Source organism: Trachurus trachurus, assembly GCF_905171665.1.
Source record: "Trachurus trachurus genome assembly, chromosome: 6".
Classification (NCBI taxonomy): domain Eukaryota; kingdom Metazoa; phylum Chordata; class Actinopteri; order Carangiformes; family Carangidae; genus Trachurus; species Trachurus trachurus.
Genome location: NC_139897.1, coordinates 2,013,926 through 2,026,601, shown reverse-complemented (window position 1 = coordinate 2,026,601; position 12,676 = coordinate 2,013,926). Strand labels below are relative to the sequence as shown.

Sequence of the window (12,676 nt, the reverse complement as noted above, 5' to 3'; positions counted from 1 at the left end):
TGTTAGCAGCTTGCTTTGTCCTCGTGGTGGAATAAAGAGGTTATGTGAAAAAATAATTTCCCTAATAAGGGATAATAAAGTCTAAAGTCTAAAAGTCTAAAGTTCACTCTGGGAATAAATGAAAATGCCTTAAACCAGAGAAATCAGTCAGGGTTTTAATCATGGTAATGGGCTGTGTCATTCGATTATCAGGCACCGGTGCAACATCCTGTTGTCACAGTCTGCCAGGAGCAGCACAACTGTCTTTTTATCCAGTTTTAACCCACATTTATATTATACACATTTTAGATCTTGTTATTCTTTTTACTGTATATGTTTACTAGATGATCTGCCCAGCACCAAACAGCTGACAGACCACATTAGAGACCAGTCTGGTGAACATTGTCTGTATTTTTCTGAGGAGTTTGTGAATAGAGGGGTGAGTATTAAATCACGCTGAGAGGACGACGGTTAAGTTTTCGGCTTCTTAATATCTAGGTTACACTCGCACTCTAACATAAATGTGTGTGTGTATGAGAAAAGAAGTGATTAAAGGAACATAGCCGGAGGCTGGCTGGATTTGGGTTATTTGTAGCTATTTGTGTTGTGACAGCTCATCACAGAGCAGAGTGTGTGTGCATGTCTCTTTGTGTGCACAGACAGTCACTGTTGACCATTGCTTGACCTGCAAAACAAATGACTTTAACACATTGGCCACATTAATATTCATCTGGGTTAAATGTGATGCAGATGCAATTAACAGAATTATGACACAAACACTGTGGAAAGTCACATCCACTACTAGCACTGTTAAGACACTGGTCACTCCTGATGTCCCACACTCAAGTCACTCAGTGGTTTTAACTGGTAAACAGCTGTTTGGACGCTTCTGAATCGTCAATATTTGCATCATCACTGACAAGCATAGAGACTGTAAGACTATAGGTGTATGTCTAGGTGTCAGACTTTTTACCCTCATGACAAGTGTAAATAAAATCCTGGCAACAGAATCTGTGTTCATCCCTAAATGACTGTTGCCTTTCATTTCTATTTTGATTAGTCATTTGTGTACTTTTGTTACTCATAGTTCTAGGAACTGTATGTTCCTTTTTTAATCGATTTTACTTGTTTATTTAGGCCTATATTCATTCTTCTTCTCTATTGGCCGATGTGTTGCCTCTGACATGCACTTTGCCTGTGAGTTTTTTTTTTCCATGTGCCTATGGACTGAGCCTGTCAATCACATTAAACATTGATAAATGTGTAAATTGATCAGTATCAGCATAGGTTTAATGCTATATAAATGACTGACTGCATGAGCTGTATCTGCGAATGAATTAAGTTGTCTGAATTTGAAATGGTCTCAGTTTGAAATAACACTTCTCCCCTGACCCCCACCCATCTGAAGAGAAGCACTGTCTGTGCCACTGGTCCTGGCTTCTTTCTTTCTTTCTATCTATCTATCTATCTATCTATCTATCTATCTATCTATCTATCTATCTATCTATCTATCTATCTATCTATCTATCTATCTATCTATCTATCTGATAACAGTCTAGTCTGTATGGCACCTCCCGGGCTAACCCAGCCTTCATATGTTCCTGTTATGATGCATGCACCGTTATCTTTCATAGATTTTCATCGCCCCCGATAATTACTGAGGGCTGGCTCTCCTCCAGCTCCACCGACCGTCGGTCCCTTCACAACCCCCCCCCCCCCCCCCCCCCCCCCCCCCCCCCCACACACACACACACCTCCCAGACGCAGCGAACACTAAACGCGTTGCCCGGCCCCGCGGTCTCGGACGGTGAGCATGGTTACCTGTGTGGTGTGTTGGAGCCGTCAACAGGAGGCGGCAGGCCGGCTGTGGTGATGGAGACATGGTGCTGATGCTGAGGCTGCTGATGCTGCTGATGCTGCTGTGTTCCTCCACGGTGAGGGCGAGCACCAACCTGCGCCTGTTTGTGGTCCACTCAGGAGGAAGGAGGAGGAGGAGGAGGAGGAGGAAGAAGACATGACGCTGCGGAGGAGAGACGGTCCTGATCCAAATAAAGCCTCGACGAATAAACGAGTGTCTGAGAAAAGATGACGCGCGGCGCCGTCACATCCACATCAACAGGCGGCTGGAGCTGGAGCTGGAGCGGTGGGCGACATGACACGAGGAGGGTGCAGGTCTCTGTTACCACGCTGCCTCCTCCCCCCTCTGTCTGCCCCCACCCCACTCACCCCCTCCCTCCCTCCTTAGGCTTCACTTTTTTTTCAACGTCTAAGTCGCAAAATCATGCATACGTGCAAATTTACAGCCTGATCACTATTGATCTGTCAGTCCCCGTGTCTATGTCTCCCGTGGACACTCCACAGTCATGTTTTGCTCTCTTAAAGGACAAAAAAATGACATTTAGTAAAAAATAAATGCAGAATTGAACTGATAGCTGCTAAATTAAAGCATTTTGGTAGGCCTACTGAAAAATGCAGTTTCTTATTAAGTGATTTCTGCATTTGTTTATTTAGGATGTTCATGTGGCCTGCTTCTGGTTCAATCCGGCCTTAGACTGATATGGTCGGACCGCCTATATGATTACCATATGGACACAAATAAGTTATTGAAGGTAGCCTACAATGAATGATGCGATGTACTGAGAAATTCTTGAAAAAATCCAGCCAAACTATCCCTTTAAATTAGGCAATCTCAACTAAAATGTGTAAATATGGTTCTTTCTTTGATTTTTCAGTTTCAAAACCAAATCAGAAAAACATTTGTTTTGAGTTGGTAGTTCCAAAAACTGGTCGGTGTATAAAGACCAGTTTGTCCAGAGGGTCAGTAATTGGTCACTTTGGCCCCATGGACAGCCCTGTAGGAGCTTCTGGTTTGTAAGAAATGTCAAGACTTTTGTGTCAATATACGATTTGATCACCTGAGGGAGACAAAGACTGTGTTTTGGGGAGGTGAGTCTGCATTTACTTCTCCAGTTCATTAATGAACATTAAGGCTGATTGATTTAAAATAAACAGCAAGATAAGTTACCAGTGGATTTACAAAACCACACTTAAGTGTCGGGGGCAAAGTTTGTCACATTTTCTTTTCTCATCACAGGCGAGCTCCTCATCCGAACCCTAACCATGTCCTAAAGAGGATGAGAGAGTTAAAGGGTTCTCTCATTCAGACCACCTATCTACTAATCCTGTTCTTATGTTCTGAGGGTGATTTAATATCAGTTTCTGAAAGTCTCCTAAGGACAATGATACAGTAAAATGTTGAGACTGTATCCCTTAATCTATTGACAGATTAGGCAAACTAATTGTTTAACTTTAAAAAAAGAAAGAAAGAAAGAAAAGAAAACAACTAGAAAAGTGACATTAAATTTCATTTCAACAGTCTTGATTCACGGCCCATTGTAACTTGATGTTGCGGTGAGCTCTTCCAAATCATGCAAACACACATCCATATAGTTCAGATAGCAGCTGGTAATCCCCATCTGGTGAGAGTTGAAGGTCACAACCTGGGTGGCATTATATGCCGCTATCGATTAATCATAGAAAACAAATGGAGTGGAATAATTATGGATCTTTGTGTAAAAGTGGACACAGTTTGTGGTTGCATCAGGACACTGTGCTCAACTTTTTACTTCTCGTTTAAAAAGACGTCATGTTGAATGCCACCATGGTATTTTAACACTTCCTGTGTAGTTTCTCTTGGGTCTATTGGAGCTAAACTGCTTTGGATTCTGATAATAAATTCAGTGTGTTGGATAGCTGCTGCACAAATTAGCTAAATGTTAACTTTATGTTATTTCTAGTACCACTTTGGAAGAGATCTGTGGTAACATGGTATAAAGGCAATGCTTAAAGTATGACATTTTACTCCAATGAATTGCAACTTAGAAAACTGTTGTAACAAATTTTGATGTTTAACAATGAAATGCCTTTCCAGCAACTGTGTTGTTTCTATACACAACCACCCCTTCCAGTGTTCAACAACAAAAAATCAAGTACTTACCTTGTCCAGGTTTTCTGTAGCTCCAGGACATCAGCGCTCCTGAAGTCTGGCCAACATCAAAATCCACACTTCTCCATATCCTAGTTTTTTCCTCTTCCCACTATCAAAACCAAAGAAGATCTTGCTACAATCTTTAAACCGAGGTTAAACACCCCAGGACATCCACTGATAACCACCATCTGATGCACGGTGTCACATTCAATACAACTTTAGATTCCGGTGAAAGATTAAATCCAATCAAAAAAACCTCTTGTGAAAAAAAAGTGAGTGTTCAAAGCGTTAAAAAGACAACAGACCTATTATCACTCAGCCATGTTAGACAAACCAATAAACCATCTGCAAACACATAGCTTCAGAAATTAAGATGAAATTTAATTAATTATCAGACAAAAAAGTGGGGGTTAAGTTGTACTATCATCTGTAAATAGCTTATTCCCTTTCCAATGCTGGTACAGAAAACTGAGTTACAAATCCATTTTCTTTTGGAACCAAATGCCAAACAGTGAATCATGTGTTGCCAAGACGACTGAAAACCGTCCCGTTTGGTGTGGAGAGGACTGGGTTTTCAGGGAAAGAAGGAAGGCAGCAGAAGAGTGTGATCTCTAGCAAAATATATATCATTTCATCCTGGCTTCAGGCAGATGCATCGGTGATTGGTCTATGTCAGGCTCAGTGGACATATATACTCAGTAGAAACGCTGCAACACATTTCAATATTACCTGGTGTCCCATCTTTGTCATTTTGCTCACTAGGCTGGCAACAGGCCCAATGCAAAAGTTGGTCATCATCTATGATGCACCAGGCACCTCAAAAGCCATTGGTTGGTGTTGGTGGAGCAAACCAAAGCTAAAAGGCCATATATATACACAGAGGCAACTACAGTGTGTGAACACAACCATGGCAGGTTTGAACCCAACTTTTAAAAACATAAATAAATAATCCACCTTCATGAGGTGTCGAAGTGACTTTTGAAATCGAAAAATAAAAATCTAGGTGGAACAATGGTGCGTTCAGACTGAAGACAGCGCGCGCTCAGAAGAGGCTTTACTCAAACTGGTTTAAAGATCACTCCAAGACAAGGCTGCGTTGGAGGCGGCGTGTTACTTTGGTTGCTGCTGAGGAGTAAAATACAACTCAGGTAGGGAGATAGAAGCTTGAGTAATAGATTCACACGTGAAGGCGTTTCAGACACTAGAAACACTGCACAGCACGCTATGAGGAAAGACTTCACAACTGTGGGAAGTCACCACAGTGGCAGTCATCTTATCCTCCACCTCAACACTTGGCAGGTAACCGGCTGAAATTTCACCGTTCACGGTACACTTAGCCAACAGCGCTGTCGCCAGTCTGAACACAGTCCAAGAGTAGACACCTGCAGTTGGAACTGAAAAGACCAAATTTACAGTTTCAAATCATTGTCTTCAAAAATAAACCGGTGAACTAAGTGAATCACAGCATTTTCTTTTCGTTTCATATTCCTTCCAGTAGTTTGTCTTTAAAAGCACATTCATTCCCCCAATTTCACTAAAATGCTGCAAAGTCAAAGTTCTCATTTGATGCAGCTTGTTGAATGTAAAAAAGCAATAAAAAGAAAGACCACTTGGTTGAGAACCGGTGGTCTGAAAAGCATTTGAGACTTAAAAAAATAGCAGTGTTGGGCCAAAGAAGAGGGACAGTGGTTCAGAAGAAGTTTAGCTGGAGCTAATGCATAAACAGCTCCCAGTTTAGGCTGCGGTGACAACAGACTGTACCTCTCCTGTTTAGCCTTCCAGCTGCGAGGTAGGAACCCAGTTAGCATGAATGCAGCTCGCCAGAAGGGGAGAGAGTGTGTTTGTATGGCTCTTAAGTAACAAAACATGACTATCATTTTTACTTTCATAATAAATTAAAAAAATTATACCAAGAAGCTTGTCAAATCTGACTCAATGCAGAAGAAGAGAAAAACATTTACAAAGAATACCTGCAGCAAAATAAAACTTTTAAGTGTGGTTTTTAAAACGTGTTTCAATTGGCAGGAGCAGCTCTGCTCAGAGACACAGACCAATAGTGGGTGAGAATTTTAAATATAGCAACTGTTATTAAGTGTCAGACTGCTACGCAGGATCCAGCTAGTAACAACAGCTTAATGATTGGCTGGCTCACCAATCAGCTTTTCCTGTTTCTGTGGTCATTCATCTTATGTTTCTGTATACATTTTTCTTTTTATAAAATATTTTATTCATACAATCATTTCTTTAACTATAGCAACATTACTATTTAATTTTGAGTGGCAAGATATCAGTCGCACATCACCTCATAAGAACAATAGTATATAAACAAATGCAGAAAAAAACTATTCTGTATCCATTTGAGTACGTCTCTTATTTTGCTTTTCAGTTCATCCTGTGTCTGTACACCTGTCTGTCTGACTGTCAGTGATGAGCCGATGGGAGTATTGCTGGTCCTGGTGGGGGCGTGTGATTGGTACAGCTCTGAGCAGTGGCCTAGGCTGGCTAGCCAGGAGGAGGGCCCTGCGTGGCAGAACAGGCTGGCCATTGGCTGGCGTTAGAGAACCTTCACGCCGGCCCATTCACAGCTGGCTCTGTGGAGACGGCACTCTGGTCCAGTCTGAGGACAAAGGAAGAGAGATGGTTATGGACCATTTTTTGGAAAAAGGTGGAAATCATTTAATATTTAAAGGGACAACGAGGAGTTTTGGAAAGCAAAGTGTTTTCACACTACATTTCCCATGAGCCTCCGCACACACGGTGAAATTCTTGGACTGGCGCAAGATGGACGAATGCGAAAAGAATGTTTTCAAATCAAGAATGAAAATCGGAGGTTGGAAGACGATCAGATACCGTCGTAGTTCCGACATTAACAGCGATTCGGTGGCGTTATTCTCATGACTGAAAATGAAAGTAGGAAATGCTGGGCGAGCCGACCACTAATAATAATGACAAAATAACAATAAAGACAAAACGTTATATTTATCGAAAATGGAACCATTAACAATTGGGTAACGTAGATTCATCCACATTAATATGATACTTTTTTATAACCAAATACAAACTCCTCATTGTCCCTTGAATATGTTTCAAAACAATTAGCTTTCTCCACTGAATCTATACTGTGAGTAGAACTGGCACTTTCTTGGTTCAGCAGCGCAGCCGAGAAAGACTCAAGAAGCAGAGACTTACTTGGCCTCCTCTACAGCGGACATTTCCTCTAGAGGACCGTTGGGAAGCTCCACGTTGGACCGGCACTTCTCACTGCTCACAGGAGACACAGGAGAGAGGAAGAAAACGTCACTGAATGCTCATTCAACATCTACACAAAAATGTTTACACCTGGTGTCCACACCAGTCTGAATGGGTCACAGCAGTCCTGACAATGGTAAATGTAAATAATCTACTTCCTGTTTGCACAAGCAAGTGCAAGGCCAGTGTATATGAGAATAGTCATGTGGTATGTGTGAGATTATCTCCGACACCTTGCTAAAATGGTTGTCTGAACAGAGATGCAGTCTGTACTAGGCTTGGGCGGTATCCAAATTTTGATACCGTCAAACTTCCTCCACATTTTACCACGGTATACGGTATTACCGTGACTAATAAAAAATGATGACGTAAGTGGCATTACCAAACATTGGCTTGTGTATTCACCATTCAGAAACTGAATACTAGGGCTAAACATTAGCAGACCAAAATCTCAATGGTCGATTGGTCGCAGGAAAAAAAAAAAACATTTGGAGCCCTGTCTTGTCAAAATTAAGTCAAAATCAATATGACCGAACTGTATATGAATATAGGGCTTTTATTTTGAAGGGCAGATACAGGAAGTCATGACACGCACTCGCTGTCAGTTTTTTTTTTTTTTTTTGTCAAGAGCGACTTTTTCCGATGTTGTATCACTGGTGTTTTCAACGATTAGCGGGACCGTCCCACAGGCTCACCGGCGGTCTGTCTCACAGTGTCACGGAGCAGAGACATGATAGTCCCCGCTGCAGTCAGAGTCCCGCACCGCTCCACGCCGCGGACCCCCCACCCCACCCGCCGCAGCTCAGTCACTCACGCTCATCTACTGTGTTTATTGGTGAAATAACAGGCATAACGGTAAAACCCGACCGACTTTTTGAAACTAATCAAGTTCATAAACTGTGCGCAGAGCGATCTGGCTGTGTGGTGTGTGTGTGAGTGAGAGTGAGGAACGTGTCCGACGGGGGAGCGGACAGTGGAGGGGGGGGGGGGGGGGGGGGGGGTGTTTAAAAGTAGGCTAAAACATATTAAACTAACTTAAAATTCAACCACACATAAGTGCCACTGGACATATAATTAATTTTAGACATTAAATTACTTTTATTTAATATTTAATCCTTATCTCCTGTATAAGTGCATTGCATTTTTTCATGACGGTATTGAAACTGATACCGTTGCTATTTTTAAATACCTGCAGTATACGGTATTACCGCAATACCGCCCAAGCCTAGTCTGTACTTCTTCATGTCTAGGGATGGGTACTGTTTCGTATAAAAATGAAACTTATCAACCAACACATCCAGCGTTTCCCATTGATTGCGGCCTGCCACACTCTCTCTCTCTCTGGTGCACGCACTTACACACACACACACAAACACATGCACATGGACAGGTTGCGTTGTAACGGTAATAAACAAATGCGCTAAATCGTGCTAATGTGTTCAAAGTGCTGAATGGTGCAGAGGTGTGGACACATTCTGGCTGCCTTCAGGTAAGTGGTGTGTGTTGTGTCTGACCCTGTTTTGGGACAGCAAGCTGTGGCTGAGCTGTTGACATCTGTTCTCTCCAAATCCACACCCTCCCCTACTGAGTATTTCTCCGAAGACGCGCTCTTCTCTTCATCACTGGAACACACATGTAAAAAACACACAAATATACATCAATACAAAGAGGTGCCGACTTTCCCCGCACAAACACACAGAGCACATTGAGATGTGAACAGTGATGCATGCTGAACTGACTGACAGCACACAGTAAAACAAAGGATGGAGGTGTTGAAATGGGGGAAACTGAATAGTATGAAGGAAAAGCATCAAAATGTACAGCAAATGGAGAAAGTCGTCTGTTTTGAGTGTTGAGCTACAATACTGCTTACTTTGTAGCTACAGAGCCAGCGAATAGTAGGCAGGCCTACAAACGGATTTGGACACTGATTAGACCAAAATTGTGCCAGCCGTCAGTCTTGCTTTGTCTCAGAGAACCACCAATAATCTCAATGAGGCCGCAAAGCAAAACACCCAGAAACATTCAAATATAATCCAACATTTGAGGAGACGCATAGCAATTATTACCTATTTTATATAGGAATTATTATCATGGTGTTATTTCAGACAACAAGCTGTGTGAAGACTATGTGAGTTATTGCAACATTTGTGGAAACATCCACACAATTATCTTCGTGTTTAATAAGCTGCAGAGCAACAAAAATCATTTTCATCCTTAGTGTAAGTTCATGTACAAAAAGGAAACAAGTCTTCATTTAAAATTTCAATACTAAGAGAAAAGTTCCGTCCTGCATAAAACATTGAGTTTTATGTTTGTGTCCCCAAGTTTGTTTGTTTTTTTATTTTTATTTTTCCTAAACATTTTTCCACACAGATCCTAAAGTAATAATATTTCATGTCAGCCAGAGCCCAGTGGATAAATCAGAAGGACAAAAATATTGGCGTGGTGTACTAGCTTCTCGTGGATGAAAGTAAATCAGTATGGGCACATACAGACTGAGGGAATTAAGAAACAACATCTCCAGTTTGTGCCGTGCAGAGAAGTGAGGGAAATAGAAATAGGGGAAAGAAAATCAATATTTCTTAGATATGACAAAGTCAGGATTAAAGTAAAATCTTCCTCCTTCCTGCATCTGTAGCACCTATGAGCAACTCTTATTTCTGAGGTTGTGTTAATGGAGCATTTCACTTTTGTAAATTGATTCAATTTAGTACCAATTGAAATGTAAATGTACATACATCCCTCTAATTTAAGATTACTGTGTTGTTTTATTGGATGTGTACCACAGGCCACTCTGGGTGTATTATCTGTTCTACTGTGCCTGTGAATGGACTGTTTCCACAAATAACAAAAGATTGATGGAGAACGTTTGACATTTTTCACTATTATGCAATGTGTGGCTCCAACACATTGCACCATTAACCTTTGAATCAACTATGTCGTAATAAGTTGTGTCAGAGCCTTAATGACAAGCTTTCTTTTTCAACTGGTCCTGCTGTGAACGGATGACTAATGTATGATTTAACATCTAGGTGCACATCAATGTCAAGCATTTGACTGGTCGCACATTAGAGATTGTGCACTTTTAACTTTAGTTTTAATGGCTGAACCATGACAATTAAATAAATTATATGAATAATAAAATCCAATTGTGGAAAATATGAAAACATTTCAGCCAGGTAAATCTCGCTTCCTGTGATATAAATTTTGAAATTCTTATTTGGTTTTAAATTGGATTATGACACGAGGCGTCTGAAAACTAAACTGCACTTGGACAACACCTTTGGTAGAAACACATGCAGAATGGAGATAATGAAATAAACAAACAAGGAGCTGAAACCAAAGAAGATCAAAACTGGGAAAGAAAAGTTGGTGGTTGACGTGACAACAAGACTACATCACGGCTGCAGGCTGATCTCTGATTGGCTGTACATACCGATAAGATTTCAACACTCTGAAGAAGACCACACCCACAACGCACAGCAAGAGAGAGAGGGGAAGCTCAGGTTGTAAGTGTCGCTCAGTTCATCAGACAGTTGTTATTAATCCAGACAGACAGACAGTATAATGCAACATCAACAAGGGGACAGAAGGACAGAGGACAACCAACTGTAGGACCTGTGGATATCAGGCAGGTAAGTATTCAACTGTGGAGACACAGACGCTTGAATATGAAACATCACCCACTGTAGATCTGACCATGGAGAATGGATTTTAAACCTTTTGATGGTTGAAACAGGACTGAAATGTCGACATGTGTCTCATACTTGAATGCACCTTTTAAGTCTATATGGTCGTAACAAGCTGAGCTATATATAGTGTGTACGTGCACATTCAGAGTTGGTCCAGCCCCACACGTGGGTACTTCTTTTTGGCTTCACTATTTGAATAGGCTAAAACATCATCATAAAGCTGTGAGCAGAGCAATGATTTCTCAACCACACCATATTACATTTCCTCTTACACACCAACACATTGGCAAGGGACTCGTCGTGTTTACTATTAACACAAATACAACTGTAGTGTGTATACGTGTAAAAGTGTGCACTACTGAGATTTTTTGCTGCTTTCTCTCACCCTTATTTGTTATTTTCCTCATTACAGTGATCGATTAAAACTGCACATTTTAACATACCCTGCTGCTGCTCCAGAGGGCAGATTTCTCTGCTTTGTTTTTTTAGTGTCTTTCTCATTTTGTTTTTGATCTTTAGATCCAATAATTACATGAGCTTGTCTCTCTGCTTCTCTATCTACTGCTCTCTCTTGCTCAGTCACTCTTGGAGCAACAAATGAACTTGTTAATAAGATTGTAGTTTTTTGGGAACTTCATAGAGGACTGTGCCAAAATGGTAAATTCAACGCTGCAACAACAGAAACTGTGACCAAGTGATGGTGTGAGGGTTCCATTCTGGCAAAGACACCATCATCAAAGAGCATGCCAGTCACAACCTTAGCACTCGAATTATTACTGAGGGCATTTCGTCTTTTAGCACGGCTGTGTGTGTTTTTGTGTGGATGCGTTTGGCGAACCTCTTGAAGACGGCGGTCTCGGTCTTCGCATCAACAGTGAGGCTCACGGTTTCTTTCATAGAGCCGTTGATGACCGTCTCTGTGATGCTGCGCTGCTCACAACAAGCCGTTTCCTCCTCTGCTTTGGATCTCCCACAATCCTTAGGTGAAGTGGGGGAGGGACAAGCCGCATTGTTTCCCAACCAGCCGTCACACTCTGAGGGGTGTTAAGAGAGGTGACAATACAATTTTGTCATTTAAGCTTCTTTAACACTTGAGAACTCACTGTGACCGTGATAGAAAACATTTTCATATTCACAAGTATGGTGACTGAATGTAAACAGTTTAATGTGAAATTACAGACATTGTGAAGTGTTAAAAGCCGTGTTTCCACTACGTGGTACCGGCTCGACTCGACTCTGGTACCAGGTATTATTCTAGGAGAGCGTTTCCATTACAGGATAGTACCGCCTTTAGAGTAGCCGGTCGTCATAGTGACGGCACTTAATAAAGTAAGGTGAAATTTAATATAGACTTATCTGTTCATTTTAAAACATTTATCTGTTGAAATGTGGTGATATCTGTACATGGAGCCCTGAGGCAGCGCTGCTCTTCTGTCCAGTTCACATCTGAAGCTTCACTTTACAAACTAATGTGGATGATACAGTTGTAGAAAACTAACATTTATCTGCCAGAAGGAATTATATCAGCTAGCGGTAAATCTGCAGAGAGCTGAAGGTAACTTTATCAGCCTGACCAATCAGTGGTCTGCAGTGTTATTTTAGTACCTCTTCATCCATTCTGGAACCTCGGCCGAGCAGATACTAAAAAACAGTACCGGGTATCAGATTCGAGCCGGTACCGCGTAGTAGAAACGCAGCTAAATATTCAGTGTGTCCAGGTTTAGTGTTTGTTCCAAAATCCTATTATATCTATACAAGTCACACT

General features: G+C 41.4%; 1 protein-coding gene across 4 annotated transcripts in view; it reads right to left on the bottom strand.

The window, feature by feature from the left end:
- Positions 1 to 4,378: 4,378 nt before the first annotated feature.
- The window catches only part of ppp6r3 (protein phosphatase 6, regulatory subunit 3), a 29,034-nt gene continuing 20,736 nt past the window's right edge, over positions 4,379 to 12,676 (bottom strand). For all 4 annotated transcript variants that reach the window (XM_083973791.1, XM_083973793.1, XM_083973794.1 and 1 more), the window contains 4 exons: positions 11,750 to 11,945; positions 8,731 to 8,838; positions 7,157 to 7,228; positions 4,379 to 6,584 (listed from right to left, as the gene is read on the bottom strand). In XM_083973791.1, the coding sequence (XP_083829917.1) occupies positions 6,533 to 6,584; positions 7,157 to 7,228; positions 8,731 to 8,838; positions 11,750 to 11,945 (428 nt within the window). In that variant the 3' untranslated portion in view covers positions 4,379 to 6,532. The remainder of the gene's footprint in view (positions 6,585 to 7,156; positions 7,229 to 8,730; positions 8,839 to 11,749; positions 11,946 to 12,676) is intronic.